The sequence below is a fragment of the Sitodiplosis mosellana genome, unplaced genomic scaffold (assembly GCF_009176505.1).
Source record: "Sitodiplosis mosellana isolate CC-2019 unplaced genomic scaffold, AAFC_SMos_1.0 Smas_scaffold_6167, whole genome shotgun sequence".
Lineage (NCBI taxonomy): Eukaryota > Metazoa > Arthropoda > Insecta > Diptera > Cecidomyiidae > Sitodiplosis > Sitodiplosis mosellana.
The window spans coordinates 367,564-394,045 of record NW_022601408.1 but is presented as its reverse complement, the minus strand read 5'-3'; the positions used below and the strand labels follow the sequence as shown (position 1 = coordinate 394,045).

General features: G+C 33.7%; 2 protein-coding genes across 3 annotated transcripts; one reads left to right on the top strand and one right to left on the bottom strand.

Annotated features, from left to right (window-relative positions):
* The first annotated feature begins 530 nt into the window (after positions 1 to 530).
* On the top strand, positions 531 to 2,977 carry LOC129575574 (uncharacterized). 2 transcript variants are annotated; one of them, XM_055459383.1, is made up of 12 exons: positions 537 to 750; positions 825 to 856; positions 944 to 1,000; positions 1,097 to 1,126; positions 1,200 to 1,262; positions 1,323 to 1,393; positions 1,469 to 1,599; positions 1,696 to 1,757; positions 1,831 to 1,909; positions 1,989 to 2,200; positions 2,277 to 2,504; positions 2,576 to 2,977. In XM_055459383.1, the coding sequence occupies exons 4-12, from the start codon at positions 1,105 to 1,107 to the stop codon at positions 2,689 to 2,691; spliced, it is 984 nt and encodes a 327-aa protein (XP_055315358.1). In that variant the 5' UTR covers positions 537 to 750; positions 825 to 856; positions 944 to 1,000; positions 1,097 to 1,104; the 3' UTR covers positions 2,692 to 2,977. The 2 variants fall into 2 exon arrangements, with proteins under 2 accessions (XP_055315357.1, XP_055315358.1); XM_055459382.1 differs by having other exon boundaries at positions 531 to 856.
* LOC129575575 (band 7 protein AGAP004871) lies at positions 2,768 to 20,355 on the bottom strand. Its single transcript, XM_055459384.1, has 9 exons — positions 19,609 to 20,355; positions 10,903 to 11,012; positions 10,419 to 10,484; positions 10,306 to 10,312; positions 9,166 to 9,248; positions 8,432 to 8,635; positions 8,272 to 8,360; positions 8,022 to 8,169; positions 2,768 to 7,954 (listed from the first exon to the last, which is right to left on the bottom strand). Exons 1-9 carry the CDS (start codon positions 19,760 to 19,762, stop codon positions 7,853 to 7,855), a joined length of 963 nt encoding a protein of 320 aa, XP_055315359.1. The 5' UTR covers positions 19,763 to 20,355; the 3' UTR covers positions 2,768 to 7,852.
* Between the last annotated feature and the right edge of the window lie 6,127 nt (positions 20,356 to 26,482).

The following is a 26,482-nucleotide window of genomic DNA, read 5'->3' as shown; positions in this document are numbered from 1 at the left end:
CAATCTATATTCATGCTTTCTTTGTAAAATTTTCTTTTCCCATTTCCTCCACTTCAAAATGTGTGGAAAACGCATCATTTGATGAATCAGATGAACGTATAGTGTATAAAATACATGCCAACTTTGCAAACTTCAATTCACCAATAATGGGATATTGTAATTAAATGATTCGTTGATTTTGTCACACATAATTATCAGCCAAGTGTCGATTGTTCATGTTCATTATATAGTTAATGCGAGCGCTTGATTGTAAACAATGTGGAGCATTCAACTCAACAATAATTTGCGTCGCTTCAGATAGTACACGCGCTATTAAAAGTGTTACCAACACTGCTGTGAGTTAATTTGAAGATTTCATGTGTATTTTTTTTTCGTCCAAAGTGTCGATTTAACGCTGTTGATCACAAAAGAAAGTGAAAATGTGCACACAACATTAACACTGTTCTTCTTTGGAATTCATGTATTTCTAGCACATTGAAATCATCGTATAAATGAGATCGTTACCATAAATCGAGTTTAGTTCATAATGTGGTATACGATGGAGCTGCATCTCCGATCAGTAGAAGTATAACGATATAATTTAGGATTTTCTGGTGTCTTTTGTCATTTTTCACATAAATCAATAATTTTTTTTTCTAAAATGAATACGGATTGGTTTTGTTTATTTTCAAACTAAATTCAATTTCGAGTATAAAAATGTCAGTGATTAGACAAATGGAACCGCTTTTATTTTATCTTCTTCAAATAAGTGTATTGATTTTGATGACACAAACACCGATACATGGCCAAATGGACATTTATCGAAGCATTAAATCAAATTTCAGGCAACCATGGAGTATTTCGCCTAGTGCTAGATGTGAGTGACTAGTGTGAACTTTCGAGAAAAAAATAATAATCGAGAAACGTGCATTTAACAATAATTAATTTGTCCATTCACAATTAGTTCTATCGCTTTTTACAATTTATCAATGGAACGGCGGTTGCACTGCCACGAGCGGAGGTAACTATTTATTGTTGAAAAGAATTATATGTGAATATTTTATCAAGATTGTTCGAGTTTAATTTGTTCTTTTCTTTATTTGAATGTTAATCAAAGAATATGGAATGTGTTTGCCAGAAAACGAATGTAAGTGAATCTCATTTGAAGAAATAGTTTCCAATTCTAACCGAATTGTAACTCTATGTATTTTGATCGAAAGGTATTGGTAGGCGTGGAATACTGGGTGGGCCTTGTGCACAAGGATACGGCACATGTTGCGTTTGTAAGTAAAATGAATTTAACATGATATCGAAAAATGCAAATCTATTTTGTGTGATTCTAGTCATGGCTTCTTGCGGTGAAATTGTTCGTGAAAATGGAACCTATTTTGTGAATCCAAATCATCCGAGTCAAGTACATACATAAAATGAAGTGGTCGGTGTTCGATTGACAAAAATTAACTATTATACTTTTTGTTGACTCACTTAGTATGAAGGCACGGGGAGCTGTCAGCTAACTGTGGTGAAACGTAATCCAAACATTTGTCAGATTCGGCTTGACTTGGAGCATTTCTCAATTTCCGGCCCAGAGCAGCTGAACCATGTGTGCAATACCGACCAGTAAGAGTCTCGTCAAATGTTCTTCATTTAATACAACATATATAATCATATATATACACAGTGGTTCATAATTGCGTTTCAATCTCTTTATAATAGATTTTTAGTATCAGGGGGTAGCCCAGTTCCGATTATTTGTGGCAGCTCGAATGGAGAACACAGTAATATCCATAGAAATTATATCATTCTCCTCCACTAATCTAGATACTAATCAAAATCATTACTATGCTGCAGTATATATTGACGCAGGCGTTGGTGATAACAATCCCATTATGTTGACATTGATCACATCTGGCCCACCGTTTCCCCGCATGTATATACATTTCTTTTTTTTTCTCGTTTTTTCGTTCTATAAATATATTTTTTGCGACTTGTATATTTCATTCTTAAAGGTGGCGCATTCGTATAACTCAAATTGAGTGTAGTAGCATATCGAAAGCAGATTCAGGCTGTCTTCAATACCACACTGGCGTTTATGGGAAAGTGAAGAGTTTTAATTTTGATTTTAATGTTGGAAAACAATTGTCCAATCAAGATTACTCCATATGCATAAGACCAGAGCGTAATTTCTGCAGCATACAGTATACGGCGTGTGCAGATACAAGTGAATTTTTTTTAATCTATTGCACTCTTCTACGGTGATGGCTACAATTCATCATTTTTTTTCTCTCCCCAAACAGATTCAAATCGATCTCGGTCTTTTACATTGAGTGGAAACAGTAATATGGCTGTGAGCTCTATGGTTGGCGGCGGATCTCAAGGGACTCCAAATTCATGTGTTAACGATTGGTTGTTAATCGGATGTGCCCGAGTTGCTGATCGTTTACCACCATCGAATACATGCGAAGATCGCATATGCGGTGGCGTATTTAATGCTGAAATTAGTTCGATGGAGAAGACAGTCATCAGTAAGTGGAATCGACTTTGAATTTCAACAAATAAATTCTAATGCAGCATGGTTTGTGATTCTCAACATTAGGCAGCATACGGCCGTTCCGATTGGCTTTTCACAGCGACGCCGTGGAGGCACCTACTGACGTTGACAACAAGGGATTTTGCCTGGATTATGTTCAACAACCATGTACAAATGGCTGACATGGATAAAAATACATTGTTTTTATTTCAACTGAAACAAAACGGATGATATCATTCACACAGTTCTATTGGACTCATTCATATATTTAAGGTGTCAGTTATCGTTTTTATTATCAAGCAACAATTAAATACACAATAATTTTCATAGTTTTTCATTAGTAGATTATGTTCGATATCATTTCAATACTCATTGACTATTTCGATTGGAACATATAGATGAGAGATATTTCAAAATAGTCTTAAATTATATATATATACGCACAAATAAAATTCTAAATCGATAAAATGTCTTCATTTGTATTGATCTTTATTCGCTTTAATCACAACAAATGGGAAATTTCCTTGAAAAGAGAATTTTCGTCATTTTTAAACGTTGTGCCTCGGTCAAAGAGAATAAAATCTGCATGTTGACTGTTTGACTCAAATCTTTGATGAACAATTTACAAACATATTCATTAATACTTAAAGAAACCTACAGCACATTGTACAGCATTAAAGCGAATTGTCCAAGTAGCAGAGCTGAAAGATTTCTGTTGGTTCTTTACCTGACATAACACGTAATTGGATACATACAACGTACAGGTTCCAGAAAATCAATCAACGCTTTTTTGGGAAATGATCTGGATAAGGAAGGAAGAAAATTTTTCTTTTCTTTTTTTTTTCATTCAAAATTAATCAATGCAGCTCGGAGAAATCGAAATTTGTCTTAAAATGGAACTACAAAAATGAATTCAAATGTTAGTGATTTTTTTTTAAATAATGTCAACTCTATTGAATTTTTAACCGTTTCTGGCAATGTGAATAACAATAGTGTTCTTTCGATCCAAACAGATTATTCCATCGCTTTATTACTGTACATTTTATTTTTTGGTGACAAATACCCACCAACTAAATAGTTTAATTAAAGAAGCGGTAAGATTTTTGCCTAAAGTGATATTGCAGTTGAAATACAGTTAGCGCCACAAACAATTGTCAGTTGTCAACAATAACTTTGTGGTGAATTTAAAAACAGTGTTTGATTTGAAACAAAGAGACGATAAGATTTATTTTGTTGTCTCATACAAGCATAAAAAATCTTATATAAATTATAATCAAACCGAATCATTTGGCCGAACGTAGTTGAAAATAAAAATAATGTGTTGTGCGATTTCACAATATTATTATTATTTGTATATTTCACCAAATACTGGCTACATGCAATAACAATTTCGTCTGTCTACATATAAAATTCTGATTTCGCTGTCAATACTTTCGTGGTAAATTCAACATTTCATTCGTTTACCGTGTTACACACAAAGTTTCTTATTTATCTGGATTTAAATACTGTTCTTAATATTTTCACAATATATACACTGCTTAGGCCATTTGACACATATACATTCACATACAGACAGATATTGCAAACACCGCTGACAACTTTGTGGTGAATTTAGTGTCTGTGTTTTATTACTGAGATTCTATCGTACACTAATGCAATCGCACACAATGAACAGAATCAGAGTTTCTCTTAGTCGTACCGAAAAGTTGTAAATAAACAAAATCAAACTGTTAATGCATTAAGAATATTGGAAAAACTTTAATGTCAAGACTAGTGATATAATCATCCCGTAGTTGTCGTTCATATTAGTAACCACCAAAGAAAAAAGCATAAGCCTAACAAAGAAAAATGTACAACGAACGCATTTATATTTTCATTTCAATTCGCGCTGATGGTAACAAGAAATTATTCGAGATCAACGATAAAAATTCAATGCATATGAATTCATCAATGTGTTTGTGTGGAATAGCGTAAGCAGTGAATATATATTTTGAAATCGTATAACAGATAATAATTGTTATAATTATTTTCAACTCTTTCTCAGCCAAATAATTCAGTTTAATTGTATTTTATATAGTATTTGTTGTGCTTCTATGAAATTCATATGACATTAAAACAAATCTTTTCATTCTTTTTAAGAAATCAAACACTGTTTTTGAATTCACCACAAAGTTATTGTTGTTAACTGACAGTTGTTTGTGGCGCCAACTGTATTTCAACTACAACATCATTTTTGGAAAAAGTTACATAGAAGATCTTATCGCTTCTTTATCAGGTTAACAATATCCTATAAAATTACAGTAAGTCTCGACAAATGTTCTTCATTTAATACAACATATATAATCATATATATACAGTGGTTCATAATTGTGTGTCAATCTCTTTATAATAGATTTTTTATCTTTTCAAAAAGTTAACAATGAGTTTGTGTCTAAAAATGCACTCACAATGACCATAGCCGTGGAATCAGGGCAACGTGGCCCCTGGTGAAAATTTGCCCATACACCTTTTTACTCCTCATGAGCCAAGGAATCTGTTGTATAGAGATTTGCACACAATTATGATATACATGGTACATATATCAACCGATCGATATTGGAAAAATATTTGAAAAGGCTCGTGTCAAGCATAAATAGATGTAATTTTATATCGAGTGCAACATTTTTTTTTTCTAGAACATCTTTTTAATATAGCAAAATAAGTACAACATTCAGTATGTATATTCTTTCTTCTTTGTTCAGTAGAAATAAATTTTCTAAAAAAGTAACAGCCTGTTGAGATACTAAAACATAAAATAAGTGCTTTGGTAGGCAAATAATTTATATATCAATTTCGTTTTGTGATTCCACTGAATCGTCTTCAATTGTTCGCTTTAGCGCCACAAATTACTAATAAGTTTAAGTACATGAACTGACAAATATTAGATGTGAACTGCTGAGAATATTCGTTGAACGTGTTTTATCAATGTAGAACTTAAGGATCGTTTTCCTAGGCCAGTGGCGTAACTAGAATTTTGGGAGGGGGGTTCAGTTTTTCAGAAGAATTAATAAAATACAAGGGAGACTTTCTGGGAATATTCGAAGTGATAATTTTTGAGGATAAAACTAAAATCGTGCTAAAACATACGAAAATCGTACTAAACTAGACAACAATTTACAAATGTATTCTTTCACTTCGGTTTCCAGAATGCTTAAATCAATTAAAATTGATTTAATACACATATAGTCAAATTTGTTTTCGGAATCTTGTATGAAAATAGTCGTCTTCAGTCATTTCTCAAAAAGGCGTTTAATTTTGGACATATTGACTGAAGAATAAGTATCAGGCGACTGTAACTAAAATTAACTACTGTCGTCTATTTCGTTCGAGATAATCATTGCCAAAATGTCCGAAATTAAGCGACTGGTTAATAGTAGATAAAAGAATGACAACCATTTTCTGGGTTATTTTGCCTTATTTCAACTTGACACGATTGTGAATTTTTTCAATGGCGCTGTATGTGTCACATGTAAATACCATAAATAATCTATATGAAAAACTTTAAACTTTCATTGATTTTGTGTTTTTTCAATAGATGGACTTATAAATTTCACGTACAAATATCATGAAAAGTTCAAATAGGGCAAAGCTGGTAGTCATTCTTTCACACAATGTTGCTCATATTCCTACGAAAGGAAATATTATTTTTGCAAATTTGATTTTTTGAAATTCAATTTTTTCTTTGTTTTTTATTAAAAAAAAAATTTCAAGATTGACATTCAACAACGCATCCAAATATGCCCAACGAATATTCTGAGCAGTTCATGTCACTGTCCACAAAGAAGAAAAGAACGAAAATTCTGAATTATCCCTAACAAATCGTTTGGCTTCATCATTTTTGTAATATTGTGTATGTGCTTTGCTCACATTATATCTGTTGTAAATGAGAATACAAAATTTCCGATTGAATGAACCGTGTTAAAATCGTGTTAAAATCGTGTTAAAATTGTCATTTCTTTTTCTCCAAATTTTGGCAAATAAATTATTGTGTAAAATTGTTAAAATTTTACTAGTAACATGGAAAATATTTTAGAAAATGTGCATTGCTTGTTAAATCAATGTTTGCATCATGTTAAACACCTATCAAAATGTTTATGAAGTTTGTCTAAGTAGAATTCATATGGGTAATAAAAATGTTATTTTCTTCAACGCCATTCATTAAGTTCGTCCATTTTCCTGATGACATGTATTTGAAAGTGCCAGAAAATCTTTGTCATGTTTACATATAATAATTTCAAATTAGTCAAACGCTTCGATTAAAGACTTAGAATGTATAAATTATTGGCAAATATTATTAACCATAACGATATTGCCAGAACAACATGAAGACAGCCAATGACATTTCTAAACCAACGTATTGATTCATTGAATATTTCGAGCTTGACCAGATTGCAACCAACTTTACGGCGACACTTACAGCTTCTCTGTGCACACATCATTATGAAAATCACAGTATTTTGACAAATGCATCAAGTAACCATTGCAAAATATCAGTGTGCAATGTACATTGCTTAGTGTGCAGTTATACTTCACAGAGAAGCTGTTAGTCTCGCCATTAAGTTGAATATATTCTAGTAAAGCCACACACGATTGATAAAAGTTGCACGAAATATTCAATGATTCAATGGGTTGGTTTAGAGATGGCATTGACTACAATGTGGCAGAAGTCTTACATTTAAAATGTATTACGGCACTATATCTATGTGTTTAACATTGTTTCAAAAGTATTTCTTCAATACAAGAAACTCGTAATACTCATAGTTCATTCGATTCGATTTGTTGACAGTTGTTTTTCATGAGCATTTCAAATTGCACAAGTGTTACTGATTCAGTGTAATCATTTGCCGTAGGTCCTTCGATTTTAAGGCGAACTATCATGACGAATCGGTCATGTTGTATTCACTTCATTGAAAAGTAACGAAGTGACAATGTCATGAAACCTATCAAAGTGTCGTTTATGATGATTTATTGAGAAAAGGCGAGTGCGACATTGTTTTCTGGTATATTAATAACGTTTTTATCAATATCAATTTTACTAGTCGTTACGTTATTTTAAGCAATACATTATGAAAATGCGAATTTTTGGTCGAAAGCAATTCCGGGCATTTAACTAAACAAAAAGTCTCTCAGTGTTTAGCGAAATTGGTTCGGTAAAGTGTTTTTCTTCTGAAAATTGATTGCACAGTATGGCTATACATATTATTTAAGCCAGATTCTTCACGTGATTTGGTGCATATAAAAAAGTACTCGAATCAAACGGGACAGATTGAAACTGGCACCCCAAAATGGTTAAGCAAATATCATTTAGACATCATTTTGATGTGATTTCAAAAAGTATGTTATTAAATCAATCGGCAATGGGAATACAATCGTTGAATTCTTCTCAGCCGAAATGGTATTCAAAGTCTATAAAGAAAGAATTTTCACATTGTTACTATGCGAAGCTGGGTTCTTGAAAATGGTTTGTGTATACCTGAAGATATCTGAGTTGAAGGGCAGCTGGTGAGTCACCAATCACTTCACTGGCTTCGCGCAATGCTCGTGATGCCTTCTGTTCACCTTCAGCCGCAATGACTTTAGCACGAGCCTCACGTGATGCCTCGGCCTCGGCTGCCATTGCACTGAAATGACATGGAGAAACATAGAATAAAATGAAAGTTGCAATAAAATAGAAAATCAAATAGCAAAGGACAATGAATATGTGTTTTTTTAACGTAACCTACCGTTGTAACTGAATGGGCAAACGAACATCTTTAATTTCGACTCTCTCCACCTTAATGCCCCAGGCTTCGGTTACTTCGTCCAATTGTACCTGAAAATAATTTTCCAAATTTTATATGTTCACCTTTCCTACTTTGTTATACATGATTTTAACCATTTTACCTGCATTGTGCCAGAAATTGTTTGACGCTCACTCAAAATTTCGTGTAGATGACGCGTACCCATTGTATTTCGCAGCGTAGTTTGAGCCAACAAACGGGTTGAATGATGTGCATTCTCAACGTTCGCAATCGAAACTGTGGCATTTGATACGCGATAATAAACTACAGCATCAACACTGACAGTAACACTGTCTTTGGTCAATACCTTAAAAAATGGAATTATAATTATTCAATTGGAATTTTTAAAGAATCGGTCATTATCTTTAAGCATATTTGCAACAACATTCTTAAACAACCGTAATTCACCGTTTGCCTGTAATTCGGATTCAATTGCTAATTTTTCAATTTTCGTAACATTGTGTCTTTTCGACATCTTCAATCCAATTGATTCAACTAAGTTTTTAATGATGTAAATTCAGACCACCGTCTTTCTACATATAACTATTTTAATAAAATACGGTGCTAATAAAGCTTATAAGTTCAAATATTACAGAAAATGCATTATGTATTGAAAAACATTTAACACAGAATTTGACTGGCATCTGACTATTTTTTTTTTCCTAGGGATATCCCAAGATATCCAAATTAATAGTCTGTACTACAGTGAATTTAATTTTAAATGACTTTTGGTGCATATCACCATTTATCGTTATATTCAGAGCTTTCGCCTTATTACAAGCAAATGGTTAATATATGTATGTTGATTAAAACTTGTATACTAATATCACAACTCACTTCCTGCGGTGGAACATCATAAGTTCTAGTACGAAGATCAACTCGGGCGTATGCATCAACACATGGCAGTATGAAAAATATACCTTAAAACATATTACAAAGAATAAATTACTGCCCATGGAAAAATCCACATTAAAAATGTTCTCCATATTAGTATGGCTCACACCAACTTTACATCAAATTTGTGCTAATTTTTGGTGTGAGTCAGATTTTCACACCAAAAACTCCATACAAAACCGTGCTCCTTGAATGTCAGTGTTTTTCTATTAAAAACAATAACAATGTAAATTCGTATCGCCCTCTTACAGCGGTTTTAGTTTTGACTTTTAAACAACGTAGAATACTGAAATTTTGACAGCTCGCGATATTTGATTGACTGCTATGAAAAAACCGCTGTTATGTGTCGCTACTTTCAAGGCATCAATAATGCTCAAAACTCACGTACAAAACGAGCACATTTTTGATGTGACTGACAATAAATGATGTTCCTGTTTTGTCGTTGTAACGGTCATTTATATTGACAACTTGTCTATCATTGTATTGTCAGTCACATAGAAAATATGCTCGTTTTGTATGGAGTTTTTGGTATGAAAGTCTGACTTACACCAAAAATAAGCACAAATTTCATGTGAAGTTGATGTGAGCCATACTAATATGGAGATTGGAGAACACTTTGAGCACATTTTTGATGTGGATTTTTTTATGAGTGTTAAAATGGCAAGAACATAGAGACGAGTGAGAACGAGGGGCGAATGTATGGATGGAAATAAGTATAATTTTATGGTCAAACTTTAGTCAAATATCGAGATTATATTTATCGTTCAAATAAATTGCATTCATCAATACGAGCATCAATGAAATATGGTTAATTAGCTTTCGTATAATAAGTTAGTTCGCAAATATTGCTACTTTAGTTGATTAACCAATTTTCACATGTTCCAATATACTGTAATATATAGTACTGTTTTGTTTTGTTCATTTATTTGCAATCTATTTCGTTATACAAAGCTATTTAACTGAAGCTCAAGGATATTGTTTGTGTTCTTTTAATTAAATATGCTCGTTTGTCCACGCAACATTAGTTGTGGCTGTTGATAAGATTTCTCGACAACATCTTGAAATCCGACCGAAATTACTAACCTGGTCCCTGCAAATTGAAAAAAAGCGATATCAATTCAATTATCAATTATTTCATTGAATTTTCCTAATTTTAATTTTAGGTTTAAAAGTATTATAAAAAGATATTAAACTACCTTGGCACCACCTTGCATCAGCCGACCCAAACGGAATATTACAGCTCGTTCATATTCTTGTACAACCTATAAAAATCCACAATTTTAACAAATGACAGCACAAAGGTCTACAGTAATGTTTTTGATTTAGGTCAAAATACCAAAAATTGGTTAATCATCATTAGAATTTCCTCCATGCATACCAACAAGTGAGATATTATACGAGATCAAGGGAGACATTATGCGAATATTTCTAGTAGTAGATTTTTTTCTTTCATTCATAATTAATTGCATTGACAATGTAAACGCTAATGGACTAGTTTGTTGTTAGTCCCATTGAGTTTTGCTTAAGCGTTGTCTTATCAATTCAATGGCTACCAATGACCGTGTTTATTAGAAATATCAGCAGAAAATATTTGCATTTTTGTTGCTCTGATACCAAATTTGGCTAAAATTTGGTTAAACCTCCTTATTGCTTGATATTGGCTTTTCAAGCTGAACTCACCTTAAAGCATACGAAAAGACTAAATGGCATCGTAATGCAGACAAGCACCCAAGACAGCACTATTAATGCCTTTCCACAAGATTCTGAATCCGCTTTTTGCTCATCTTCGGCTGTAAAAACATCGGAAAGAATTCACTTGATTATTGTTAGAACTGTGAACGAATTTGGATAACACTTTTAATGAGATTGGTTCGACCTAGAGGAGAAAATCATTTTTTTATCTTTCACGTCCGCACGCAACAAGTATCAACTCAGAAATTCATTGGTATGCATTTCAGCCCGAAATATCCATGTATATTCAAAAATATTTATCATGAACGACAAATGAATATTATTGAATATACATAGATATTTGAGATTGACGTGCATACCAGTTAATTTGTACAGATTTGTACAGTCAAAAATAGTTATAATATTCACCGTAATCCACCAAAATCATTCAAAAGTCGTTCAAATTTTCGGTTGAGGGTTTGATTCACTGTTATTTTTATCTTTCAAAATTATTTTCGTTCTGGGAAATCGCGTGAATCCCCTAGGGTTCGACAAATAGGTTTTTTCAAATTAAAAATCCATTTAAAAATGTTAAGAATGAATAATACAAATGTGTCGTTGAAAATAAAAATGGGATTAGCCGAATTGACCGCTCGTTTACATCTATGGGTGAGATTGAGAGTAGTGTATGTTTTTTTTTTTCGGATTTATATTTTTAAAAAGTCGAGTATGTTTTTCAGTGATTCTGTTTTAAGAAAAAGAGAGCAAGTTTCTTTCGACTTAAAAATAGTAGAGTTATAGTAAAAATATCAGAGTGATACTCTTCGTCGAAAGAACTTAATATTTTTAACCATTTATGCAAACATACTCTACTTTTTCGAAAACCAATGTGTTAAATTGAAGTATTGAGAGCCGCCAGATGTACAAATGATTAGTTCTATTGATTATGTTTGCCTAATACTTAAATTCAAATAAATTAACCCTCTAATGCATACAACCGCCTCTAGACGGGCAACATTTGAACGCCTGTAGAACGTAAACCGTACATCGGATCACATTGCTTCGAACAGAATTTTTATTCTTCAATGTTTTCTCTTTATTTTTGTTTTTGGCAATATTTGTCTATGTAGTGTGATTGTAAAGTTATTATAAACAAAAATGTGTGCAAAAACATAAATTTGAAAAAATAAATTATTCGAACTCCAAATTAGACAAATTTTTGACACTCTTAAACAATGGATTTGATTGTTCTCTGATTTATGTCAATCGCATTTTCTGACTAAACCATGAGCAATCCAGGATTATGAATATTTTTTTAATTATCTATGGCCAAAAATCAAACAAGTACCAGTACTCCCAGCCCTGGGAAAAATTAATGCATTAGAGGGTTAATAATATTCACCAATTTGGACAAACATACTCGCCTTTTAAAACAACCAAAGTCAGAAAAACATACTCCTGTTTATCGGTATTCCAAACTAACAAAATACATACTCTTGTTTAACGCAAATTGAGGGGTTTAGAGCGAAAATGGAATACAGAAAAGTTGAGCGGAAAAATGTCGATGATGAATGAGCGGAAAAGGGATAGCTATATAGTAAACTATAGTGAACTATAAAGCTATCCCTTTTCATTTGACATTTTTCCTCTTAACTTTTCTGTGTGACATTTTTGCTCCAAACCCCTCAATTAAGGTTTATGAAACATACTCGCCTTTATCATAGCCACAAACAGTCAAAATACATACTTTACTTTAACTATTTTTAAGTCGAAAGAAACTTACTCTTCTCTTTCGTAACAAAGTCAATGGAAAATACACTAAGCTCAATCTCACCCATAGACATGTGAATCATTTTTGTGTTCCTGGTAAGAGATAGAAGACCGATGTTTTCTGCAATGTTTTAGAACATTTCAAGATCCTCATCTACACTTGCCTCGTATCTCGTACCAGAAACACAAAAATGATTCACATAAAAATATGCGGTTTCGGCTAATCTCATTTTTATTCTCAACAACACAAATAATATCAACAATTCACAATTGTTTTAAAAGCCGAAAAAATATATGAACACACTTTCGTTTGGAGACCATTGGAACGCATTTTAGGTATTTATACGTTCCAAAAAAACATAACTCATGTTATGTAATATATAATGTATGTACAGGTCTCATTGTTTCATGCAAACAAAAGAATACCGCGCGTCATTCGCAAAATTCCAGGTGTTTTATGGATATGACATAGACGAATTCATTTCTCCGAAAGGTTGATTGGTACTCGGCATTGAGAGGCATGGGCATTCCTTTGTTTGTAGAAAAAATATAGAAAACTCTCCAGCATTTGCCAATTTTTTTTTCTGCAGAAAATTGTTGTTTGCTTGCTCCGCTCATCATCATCTTCTTCTCCTACGATTTCCAAACACTTGAAATTCCATTTCATTGCATATTTAAATTTTTAATGTAAGACGAGTCACGCAAAACGACGTGGTATTCTATTTCGAAATGGGTGGCATTAAACGAAGTCGAGTTCAATTCTAATACCATAATGTATCGGATTCTTACCAATTATGCAAAGTGCGTAGAAAATGTATGTATAATATTTACCCTCAACGATAATGCTTCGATCATCTGGCATATTTTCCATGTGAATTTATGATAATTTACTTGATTAAGTTCGTATGTTCAAGAATATAAATGCGATTTTCTGCATATTCTTTATGTCCACGTATTTTTTTTAAAAGCACCTAATTTCTTTAATTGAAATTCGCAAATTCATTACACTCAAAGTGCTGTTCGTTTATTCACTGAAAAAAATACATAATGGAAATGAATGATGGAGACAAGCTGGACAACAGCAAAGTACACTCCTTTTTAATGCGCAATTATCAAGAGAATGAATTTAATTTGATTCTCCTGTTTGTACTCGTTTTATTTAACGAAATATGTTAGAAATGTAATTATGTCGCGGTTTAATTCACCACCGAATGCCATAAATTCGATTGGGGAAAATTCGTTTCAAAGCAATTACTGTTTGAAATCTCAACAATAGTCAATGCAAAATACGATAACCTTTGCTTTAAAAGGAGAGTCAGAAGATTTTATGTTCCAGCGAAAATATCACAGAGGTATAATATAGAGCTTTGAAAAAAAAAAAAACGTTTTATATACATGTATAAATGTATATATTGGAACTTTTCTTTTCAGACGTCTCTTTTTTCTTTCCCACAATGGCTAGGCTCAATTTTCCATATAGGAAATGATGGTTGAGATAATTTTAAACAGTTTTTCACAGTCCCATTATTATCGGAATATAATCGTCGAGTTTTATGTTGTACATCGATTAAAGTTGCTTTCCGACTGAAATGTCCTCTATTCATCTTTTGTCGCAGCTCATGTTTGGGCAATGGACAAAGAATGAAAACATACTTATTGGTAGTAAAGAGTGTGTGTATCAAGCGTCATAGTTATTATGGAATGTGGGGCATTGTGAGTGGCTTAATTCAAATTTGTCTTTTGTATCAAACGAATACAAAGATTTATAGGAAAAAAAAAACTATATTGTGTGTAAATCATGGCTATGTTCGCACCGATACATACGATCGAACTCCCTCTCCATGTGTGCTGGTCTGTTCACATACAAAAGGATGTCGATTTATATGTATATCCGAAAAGGGGGAAACGTGGAAATCGTGATAGCAATAGAACAACACGAGGTTGATGGTGAGTAAAAAGGACGAACCTAAAAATTGACATTTCACTATTCATATCGCGGTTTGTATTTGACAGTTTATTCATATTTTTCCGTTTAATGTGTCGTGGTTCTGGCTATACTATTTCTTCATTTGTTTGATGTATGTAAATGAAAGCATGAATATGAAGCAAATTTAGGCCGAGACCAGACTATATTGGACAGGTTGTTCATATGCAGAACAAAAATAATCAATAAACAAATTGGGTTTTTAAACACGGTTCACAAATGACAAAATCAAAATGATAACATATACATGGCCAATTGACATTCGAAACACGTGAATGTGTTGTCTTGATATAGCTATGTGTGCGCATAATTAGGCAACAATTATGGATTACCCATTTGCCTGTGTTGTGTCATTATTTTATATAATCCCACATGTGGATTTTTTTTTTTTTTTTTGGTGAGAATCGATTAAATGAAAACTTCAAATAAAAAAGCGGTGACAAAGGGCAACGTTTAGTCTGACCACAATGACAAATGGATTGAAGAATCTCCAATAGCCGACCAGGGAACAGTTCATTCGGTATATTGTTTGTTAGTTCTCCGCCACGATTTAATTGAGCATTGAAAATAACACGACAGAAACTAAAGTCTAAAAATACAAAATCATATGTACATGTGTGTGTGTGTGTATGGATGGATACATTGTATGTTTCTCATCAATATTTTGCATGCCAGTAAAAAATTAATTTATTAATATGATGATATCATGGCGTATATGCGACTGATTTTTATTTTAATAAAATACCCATTTGTGTTTGCATGGCGTATTTATAAATGCACACGTGAATTACTTTGGATTATTTTCAGACATTCTAGCGGTAGACTAACAGAAGGATACAAAATGTAAATCACAAATCTATTGACTAGATCGAGAGGAGAGTATGTGAAAAAATTCTAATATATTTCGAAAGAGGAGAGTATGTTTTCTGATGATTCTGTTGGCGTTAAAGTAGAGTATGTTGTAGTACCGTCTAGCCTCTGCGGTCTTCACGCGCAACTGATAGGAGATAACAAGATGGTGTCTTCGGCAAAGTTGTAGTACTCGAAGTCTTCTATAATTGCTGAAGATATCTATCTCTTATCTCTATCAGTTGCGCGCAAATCGCGCACATTAAAAAGCAAATTTTATATAGAACTTTTTTTTTTCTTATCATTTTTCGCGCTTTTTGCGGAACTGATAAGAGATAAGAGATAACTGACTTCAGCAATGTTATAGAAGACCGCCCCAAGCGCAACTCCACACTTAGCTTCTAAATGTGACACCGTAGAAAGTGTGGGCATACGTTTTGCGAATAAGCGACAAAGAGAATGGAAACAAGTGCGCGTGTGGTAGTGAGTAGCCTGATGCGATGCTTCTCAATGTAGCGACTAATATACGCGCACTTGTTTCCATTCTCTTTGTCGCTTATTCGAAAAACGTATGCCCACACTTACTACGGTGTCACATTTAGAAGCGAAGTGTGGAGTCGCGCTTGGGTCGTGCTACAGCTTTGCCGAAGACACCAAGTTGTTATCTCTTATTAGTTCCGCGGAAACCGTGGAAAACCGCGAGGACCCGCCAAAAATGAACATACTATAGCCTTTAACCATTTCTGAGTCGAAAGAAACTTACTCTTCTCTTTCATAACAAAGTCAGATGAACTTACTCTCCTCTCGATTTAGTCAATCGAAATGATGAAATAATATTCTAGATAATATTTACTGTATATAGTTTCCTTATTTACTTCACCACGATCGTAGTCTGAATGTATTGTATGACCTTATGGAGCCAAAACAATTGAAAAAATTGTGTTTGAATGCGAATTTTCCACCATATAAATTTCGTGTTTATTCATGCAGATCCGTTTGGGTATGATTATGATCTATGAAAATAAACCATCATTGATGACCGTAAATCACAAATGATGAGTATATGTAATGGCATAGTATTTTTGGATTCAGTGTCATAGGTCATTTGGAACTGGTCAAATGGTGGTTTTGATTACCAATTTGGGATGTATAGATTCGGTTGCTGTATGATATGACTCCTATATCATCATTGATTCCTCAATGCAACTTCGGCGACTATCCGGTGTTATCGTACTAACTACCAATGTGTGATAAGAAGAAAGAGGACCGCCAAAAAGTTGTTTTCTCGAAATTCTCATATGAATTCGCAAAAATAAATTGACTCAAAACATTTTTTTAGTTATCAAGAACAGAATGAATTACGACATTTGCTTTTCATTCCATTGGTCTTTATTCTTACAAGAAATCCATGCTGTTTTTTTTCCTCCAATGTGCGGGAAAGCCAGTTTTTCATGCATGTACCACATTATATGTAATTTTCATATATGTATGTGTCAAAAGCAATTGTTACGGTTATTTTCCATTTACCAACAATGAATTTGATAGTGTATCTGGATACACTATAATCGCAGTTGACATAAAGGAGTGCTTCCTTTTAATTATGTAATTGTAATCATTACAGATTTTGAAGAATTGTGGAACTAAACAACCTATTTGTCCAATCTATTTGTCCAATGTCACTAAAGATAAACTAAAATCACCGTCATTCAGGACATCCAGTCAGTATGTATATAAAAATCAGCATTTCAAATAATCAAAAAGAAATTGTTTCACCCAATTTTGGAGCTCGACTCAATCAACTGTGTGTCTTGCATTAAGAAAACAAATGTATGAGTTGAAAAAAAGGCAAGCGAAACCGAAACGGTCATTTGATATTAAAAAAAAAAAAACAAACAAATATATAACAGGGTTTCATATGATTTGAAAATGCTTTTATGTTGCTAACCATCATGTACACTCTTGAACAAAATTGAGAGGACAACCTCGAAAAAAATTTACCAATGATTATTTCATGAACAAAATTAGTTTATATTATTCAAACATTTGTTCTATTTTTTGCAAAATAATGTGAACTAAAAGAATCTAGAGGAATTTTAGTGAATATTTTTGAATTTCGTGATTTTTTCTCAAAAATGTAAACCGATGTCAAATTAGCATTGGACAAAATTGAGAGGACAGTTCGTTACATATTTATATAAATGGACCAACTTCCATGATAATTGAAAACTAGATACACAGCTTCATGCACAGGCTCACGAAGATTCGAAATACTGTATATGGCTTGTCCACCGAACCGTTGTTTCAGACATGGTAGCGGTCAAACTTTTTGAACTACAATTTTGAGCTCTTGATAAGTAGAGTAAATTTGACCAAGACATGAAGTAAAAATAATTTACAATTTCTGAGTTCTAACCTCAAATGTCAAATATTTGGTGTCATTTCGATAGCAGCTGTCATACTTTCACGGCTGTATCTCTTGAAGTACTTGGAATATTTGGTCGGTTATTATTGCATTTTGTTGGTCTAATTTTAATCTTTCAAATGCCGCTTACTATGCTTCAATATCTTTCTTGGTTCAAGAAATATTCGTATGTGTTGAAGATGACAGAAGTGAAATATGATAAAAAAAGTTTGACCGCCTCCATTTCTGAAACAACGGTTCGGTGGAGCAAACCATATACAGTATTTCGAATCTTCGCGAGCCTGTGCATGAAGCTGTGTCTCTAGTTTTCAATTGTCATGGTAGTTGGTCCATTTATATAAATATGTAACGAACTGTCCTCTCAATTTTGTCCAATGCTAATTTGACATCGGTTTACATTTTTGAGAAAAAATCACGAAATTCAAAAAAATTCACTAAAATTCCTCTAGATTCTTTTAGTTCACATTATTTTGCAATAAATAGAACAAATGTTTGAATAATATAAACTAATTTTGTTCACGAAAAAATCATTGGTAAATTTTTTTCGAGGTTGTCCTCTCAATTTTGTCCAAAAGTGTACGTATCATCAATGAAAAATTGGAACGAGGAAAAAAACATGTTCTACAGTCTACATGCATGAAGTGTTTAATGACGAAGATAGAACGAGGCTACAATAAAACATAGCGAAAAAGATGAGGAAAGGTGGTAATTTGTTCACATTCAGTATTTTATCTACGAATGCTAATGAAATGTTTGAATTTTGAGCTACTGTAATTTTATTATTTAATTAAAATATTCAGGCGTTTTCGGTTCTATTAATGTACTCCATTAAAATAAATTTATTTATATTTGTACCGAAAACCTGACTGATTCAATAGCAGAGTGAGTGACGAGAAGTATTACCGTGTAGTGTTAGTGAATTTCGAGCTACGGAATTGATTGTTCAAAGAATCTTCCATTTTCGAACATGAACATTGAATGTGCTACAAACTTCAATACTTTATTTGATCATAATGTATGACATCAAACGGCAAAACGGAATAAACATATATACATTTTTGTAACCCTATGAGATAGATGTGGTTAAGCTTGAAATTGCTTTTATACTTCAACAATGAAGTTAATTTTCTTTCTCAGAAAGTGGATACAGTGGTGAAAGCTTGGAATATATGTGTACATATGTACATTATATATATAGGCACTGTGTGCTAAACTCTCGACGAACGGATGGAGTGCGGCGTGACAACAGCTGAAATCTTGGAGATACTAAGTAGGTAGAAAACCATCAAGAATGTTTACAAAGACGGATTTTCATCAAGAATAATGAGTTCGTTGGCATGCCTCCATGCTCAAATCGAGCCGATATATTTTTTTTCTGCGTATTTTGTACGCTCTTGCTTACAATGTCGCATACTTACTGCGTAGTATCGCATTGGAACGTAGGATAAATGATGCATAGCCAGCGTAGTTAATATCAATACTGGCTAAATGTACAACACATATTGGCAAAATTCACTTTTAAAACTAATATGCTTTCTGGTCTGGTTTGTGAAATTCGGGATAAAATTATTGATGCATGCAAAAAAGAACGAAGCCAATATCTATAAATCGCAAATAAAATTGGGATTGCAAAACATTGAAACGATTTTGTAGGTAAAATGGGCAAACACTGGTTTTTGTGCATAATTACCATGAGAGTACATTGATATCGAGGTATGTGGTTGCATGTTGCCTGGAAGACTTGCCCGTTGCGGCTGCAATTGTGGCATTTTAACGGAAGAATGCGGTCCTTGCATTGTCGGTGACATTGTCAAATCTCGTTGTTTTTTTGGTGGATGGTGCATATGGTTTTTTTCTATACTTATACACGCACACACACACCTGTTCGTTGTACCAATGAAAGAAACACTTACACAAGTAACCGTCTAAAATTGATTTTTAAAAAGATAACATTTGAAAACACACTGAAAAATTCAGACAATTATTTTAGTTCGCGTTAATCACTTGCGTTTATTTGTTTTTTTTTCTCTCACTAGTCTAGCATGTAGTCCGATGGACTCACCACTGGTAATATCAAATGTTGAATCACAATACTTTTTTAATGTATAAATGACGTGAGCTAAAATTAGCATTCGATGCCTTTAATTATGGTAACGGGTATACATGTATCGATCATTAGGCTAGCGTTCTTGTGGCGGACGCTCCGCTATTGATTCTGACGATAAAACAGCCCAAATAACTCTATTTGTGGCCAAAAATTCATTCTCTTCCGTTTTTGCACTTTGCAAAATTTTTGAAATGTTTCGTGCTATTTAACGTTTTGTAGCTGGCAAATTCAGTGGAGGATAAGCAAAATGTGTTGATGTTGCCTCAAAAGCTTATCAATTATTAAACAAAATAATGTGGAAATTAATGCTATATACGTCTATTTGGCCAATGTTTGCCATGCGATATAGCTCGTGTGTGTGCTTTGTGAAGTTAGTAGGTGTGTTGCGTTTTGTCTGATGTGAAATTTCTGTATATTCTGCGCATAGTCTATAATATTAATGCGAAAACAGTGGAAATGGAAAAAAAAGGATGGAAGCACGACTAAGCGGCGAACCAAACGGCAACAACAATAAAGAACCTAAAACGCCGCGCGTTCGGAGGAAACCGTGCGGTAGCATAACAATAGACAAATGTACTTTTCAGCAATGAAACGGATAATGTTTACAGGCAGCAGAGTAAATAAACGAAAAGAATGAAGCTTACGCGTACCACATACTTTGATGAGTGAAAGAGAATCAAAGGAACGAACTAAAACGTAAATACTTTGTTTGAGAAACAACACTACTCCGCTGTACTGTTAATGACGTCGTTCTTGAAACATAGCACTAACCATATAATCGAAAAGCTTATGGCGTACGCATACTATCGGCACGCTTTGTAGTAAAACTTTGCCAGTGAGGGAACGCTTAAGAAAACGGCGACTACGTAGCGGATCGAGCATCCACAGAAGTGTGCGTTGAGTGCGTTGTGCTGTGTGGACATCAACATAGACGATGATGAAGAAATCAAAGCAAGCAAAAGTGTCTGCCTTAACTCAACTAAAATTGAGAGATCTTATATGATTGCCACGTATCCCTATACCGGAACACTATGGCCACAATCAACGAAACTACGAAAAAAAAGCGTTATGGAATGAATGGAATCTTAAAAAAGACAAATGCGATGCAGGTGGTGCGTTTCTCACTCAGTAAATGACTAGGTGGGATGGAATGAAATTTCATCACGGCGATTCATCGTACACACGCAAGCATTCGATCGCTACGAATGCAATTAAAAAATGAATCGATAAAAAGATTTAAATCGATCGAATTCTCAATATTTTCGTCATCTTGGGGTGTGGCATGGTTCAAGCAATTCAATTGAACAATCGTTCTAAAGTTCCACTCAACTACGCTATACACCGTGATATATTTCCGGAAAAGAGTGAAGTAAATGATCAAATCAAGGGATATTTCTGAAAGAAATGCTACCGTAATGAAGGCATTAATTTTGTTGAGTATTGCGCCGGAACCATGCAGTAGAAAGGCTAGCATTGTCGCAGGAAGAGACATCAACACTTAATGACCGCACAGCTTTCAAGCGTCCATACATCTGGTGTGCGTTTGACATTTTCGAAAAGAAAAATTCTATAGAGAAATAACAAAAGTACACTCAATTTCAATGTCATTTGTTGTTAATTTTGATATTTTGGCGAACAACGCCCAACAGCAAAAATATATTCAAACAAGCATAGAGATTGAATACTAATTACCTTCACTTAATATATTTGGTCTGGGAATTAGTTTTTTCGATTTTTCAAAAGATGGCGTAACTTTGCATGGTTGTATCAGGCAATACTTTTTTCTTTTTCGCATGAGAGGTCTAGTGTTAAACTACAAAAATCACCATCTATCATTTCATCGAAGTGGAAATGACCAATTTTTTTGCGCCTTAAATATGTCAAGTTTTGTACCGAAAAAGCAACATTTCCGGGAAGCATTAATTTTTTGCTTTCATTTGAAGAAAACTGCGGCTGAAGCGCATCGAATGTTGGTGGAAGCCTATGGTGAGCATGCTCCATCGGTACGTACATGTGAACAGTGGTTTGCACGGTTCAAAAGTGGTGATTTTAGCACGGGAACGTTCCGGCCAGCCAAAAAAGTTTGAAGATGCGGAATTGGAGGCATTACTCGATGAAGATTCAAGTCAAACTCAAGATGAGCTTACCAGTGCATTGAATGTTGACCGAAGCACAGTTGGATATCGTTTAAAGTCCCTTGGTTTCATTCGCAAGTTGTCAAATTGGGTACCACATGAATTGACGCCGGCGCAAGCTGAAAGGCGTTTGGTGAGTTGCGAAATGCTGCTCGCTAGGTACAAAAAAAGAGGTTTTCTGTATCGAATTGTCACTGGTGACGAAAAATGGATTCATTACGATAACCCCAAGCGCAAAGCATCGTATGTTAAGCCCGGCCAGCCAGCAACATCACAGCCAAAACAAGATATCCACGGCGACAAGGTAATGCTGTGTATTTGGTGGTATGAGGAGGGAGTGGTGTATTATGAGCTGCTGAGAAGTGGTCAAACCATCGATGGGCCTCTCTACCGACAACAATTAATACGTTTGAAACAAGCTATCAAAGAAAAACGAAAGAAATGGGAGACCAGAAAAGAGACATTGATTTTCCTACATGACAATGCTCGGCCACATATTAAGAAATCGGTTAAAAACTACTTGGAAAATAGCGGATGGGAAGTTTTGGCTCACGCCCCGTATAGTCCAGACCTGGCTCCTTCCGACTACCATTTGTTTCGATCGATGCAAAACCATCTGAGCGGAGAGCGGTTCTCTTCAGTTGAAGAATTCAAAATTTGGCTCGATGCATTCATAGCCTCAAAAGACGAGGAATTTTTTAAGGGAGGCATCCGTGAATTGCCCAAATTGTGGCAGAAGGTCATCGCTTCCAGTGGACAATATTTTGATTGAAATGTAATTTCATTTTGGTGTTCAAATAAATAATTGAAAATTTTTAAAAAATCGAAAAAACTAATTCCCACACCCAATATATATATGTATATAGGCCAAATTGTAGCATGAATGTCAATATATTGACCAAATTGTAGCATGAGAACTGGTGCATCCTGTGTCGTTCATTTATTCAGTATTCGTCATGTGAACATTGCGTACAAAGAACTAATATTGTAAATCAGATTGTAACGGACAGTTTGAAGTGATTGAAAATTGATGCGATATTAGATTTGGTATTCGTATGGCTATGGATCAAAAGCGATGAGTCGATATTGCTAGGCAATCAAAAATTAAGCTCACTAGCCATCGCCTAAAAATAGGAGCTTCTAATATCTCAAGATATAAGCGTATACAAAATGAGACCTCTGATAATTTGTTGATTTGACAGAAGTGCGTGTAAATAATGCATGAAATATAGCCTACATATAAATTTAAAATGAAATTATTTTCTAGAATTTTTTTCATATCGGAAAAGTTAGGCGTTACTGGAAAACAATGTATCTAATTTATCGGATCGATTATCAATTTATTGTCCTATTTCATTTTTAATCGGATAGAGAGAGAGTCACACAAAAAATCTTTCAGCACTTCACTTCGATGGATGTTATTCATTTTTCCCAGATTTGTTTAGAAATGTCATCACAAAGTTGAACTAGTACTTGTATATGTCAGAGCCAAACTGTACACGTTAGAGATGAACACTCCAATTTTTTTGCTATTCTTCCCCTTGACAAAGGGTCAATAGCATGAAGCATATATTATACATAATATACTACAGTTGTTGTATTCAGATAATTCACATAAATATTTGTTATCCTTTGTTCTTTAAATGATTGAGTTTGTGAAATCTACACACATATATACATATACTTATATATAGATATATATAAAGAGATAGAAATTTAATCCTTAAAATTAAATAACGCTGTCTGACTCCGAAGTTACTGCAGCTAAAGCCCAGAGAAGAAGTTGAAAAAACACACGAGTCAAAGATTCTCGATTGAACTAGTTGCGTACGGATCATTTTTTTTGAGAACATTTCGACTCAACAAAATGTTGCCAACTTGCTATTTAGTCGTTTATTTATCGTATTCGTTTTGATGGTGAATCAAACAATGCAAACTAACATAATTCAGGCATTTACTTTTACAGTAAATCCATATTTTGGAAGAACGTTTATTTGCTGTCAATGCGCTTGATCAACGAACTTATCCAAAATATGATTAGAGTGTAAAAGTAAATGCCAAAATTATGTTAGTTTGCATTGTTTGATTCAACATCAAAACGAATATTATTAGATTTCTAAGAAATATTCTGAAATGAAAATAAAGAATGACTACCAGCTTTGCCCTATTTGAACTTTTCATGATATTTGTACGTGAAATTTATAAGTCCATCTATTGAAAAAAAAACCAAAATCAATGAAAGTTCAAAGTTTTTCATAGATTATCTATGGTATTTACATGTGACACATACAGCGCCATCTATTGAAAAAAGTCACAATCGTGTCAAGTTGAAATAAGGCAAAATAACTCAGAAAATGATTGTCATTCTTTGCTACACTAAAACCCAATTTTTGTGTAGAAAAGAGTCTGCTACAAAAGTGCGGGAAAAAACACCACAGATCATTTGAGTGTGTATGCTCTGCTGTTCGCATACTTTAACGAAGGTCAAAATATAAGATAATTATTATAGCAACAAGTCATGACATATAAACATGAGATATCAAAACATTACCTATGTACAGATGGAGAACTATTTTAATCTTCAGTTGAAAACTATGGTTAATTAAATTGGCAAACGACTAAATAGCAATTTGGCAACATTTTGTTGAGTCGAAATGTTCTCAACAAAAAAATGACCCGTACGCAACTAGTTCAATCGAGAATCCTTGACTCGTTTTTATTCATTCAATATTTAACAAAAGAAAAACGAACCAATCAGAAAAAAAAATTAATTCTATGGCTGTTTTTTTATGGAGTTGTGTGTTTGATTTTCAAAAGTGTGTCCAGTCACCAACACTCATAAAATGATTGAAGTGGTGAAATCTATACATACCCGATATTCTCACTGCATTGAGTGCAATAATATATGACCGTTATCAGCAACGCCAATATTCGAGTGTGCCAACACAGCAGGTTGATTGTAGTGTGAGTTAATGGATAAATGGTCGTGTACATTCCCGTTGGCAATGGGGCATTCGGGTAAATATAAATAGAAAATAAATGGAAAATATGAATTTTGTATTTAATGTGAATTATTGACTATTTAAAAAAAAAAAAAACGATGACGACAACAAAAAAAAAACACCATAAAATGCACACGTACTCTGCAGAATCCGCTTTCGATAATCATCATCTCTATGAATCCCATTATTGGGTTGATTTTGAGAACTTACTGACTCCATTGCCATCATTTTTTTTTTATTTCTGCGTTTGTATGTTTATAGTAGAAACTTTCTACTTTTGACGGAGAAAAATAAATGTGAATCCAACGAAACTGATTGAAATCCAACTTGATTCGAACGTTAATTGGTTTATTTGTTAAACCAAAATCACAGACAATTTTCTTTTCAATGCTTTTTAAATGTTTTCACACAGTCGAATTAGTGGAACGGAGGAAAATAAAATTCAAATTCAATTTTTTTTCCATTAAATTAACTACAAAAGGTTTTGAATTCAACCGGCTTCATTCATTTGATAATTTTCACAATAGATTTTCCTGACTGACTCACTTAATGGGGACACAAAATATTGGGATTATTTATGATTGTCTTCGATAAAATTATAATTTGATTTGTCTTGAAATCAACTTAAAAAAAAAAGTAACGTCAGGATATCCTACAAATGTATCAATGTATCATTTCCACTTGCTGACAATAGAAAACAACTAATAAAATGGTTTACATCCGTTGGCCACTACCGAACAACTAAATTCCGTTTATGAGCGGCAGCTTTGGAGAAATATTCTAGCGGGCGAAAAGAATGTAACTGAATAATTTCTGTGATGGTTGGTGGACGGTTGGTTGTGTTGTGACTACCATTCGGAATCAATACAACAATCCCACACGGGAAAAAGAACATTCGTTTTCACCGATTTTTCCCAAGCGCCTTTCCAATCTATTATATCCGATATTTGCTGTGTCATGGTGTTGTCTAGTTTCTTACAATGAGGCAGATTGGTGGAGGTACATACGTTTATTTTGTTAAATGTTTGCGTTCGCAATTAGATCCGATGGATACGCCGAATGGAAAAAAGACTATAGCGGGGTGACGATATACGCGATATCACACATTTACTCAACAAATAAACACGTACCTCTTCAGCACTCTCATAACCCAATTCTGTTTATTCGACATTTTTCATCATTACCTACTTAAAATGTATGTATATTTTATAAGATTGCTCTAATGTTTAATTCGTGCTAAATGATGAACTGTCGGCACTGAAACCGACTCTCTGTGCGCTTCATTGTGTCAAATGTTATCTAGCACTTTCTTTATGTATC

Excerpts from the sequence above, each read along its gene's own strand:
- LOC129575574 (XM_055459382.1), top strand. The coding sequence starts at position 697 with ATGTCAGTGATTAGACAAATGGAACCGCTTTTATTTTATCTTCTTCAA. Across the intron at positions 1,394-1,468 it reads ATCCAAATCATCCGAGTCAA|TATGAAGGCACGGGGAGCTG; the intron begins GTACATACATAA and ends TGACTCACTTAG. Across the intron at positions 2,505-2,575 it reads GATGGAGAAGACAGTCATCA|GCAGCATACGGCCGTTCCGA; the intron begins GTAAGTGGAATC and ends TCTCAACATTAG.
- LOC129575575 (XM_055459384.1), bottom strand. The coding sequence starts at position 19,762 with ATGCACCATCCACCAAAAAAACAACGAGATTTGACAATGTCACCGACA. Across the intron at positions 10,485-10,902 it reads GTCTTTTCGTATGCTTTAAG|GTTGTACAAGAATATGAACG; the intron begins GTGAGTTCAGCT and ends GGATTTTTATAG. Across the intron at positions 8,636-9,165 it reads ATGATGTTCCACCGCAGGAA|GTATTGACCAAAGACAGTGT; the intron begins GTGAGTTGTGAT and ends CCATTTTTTAAG.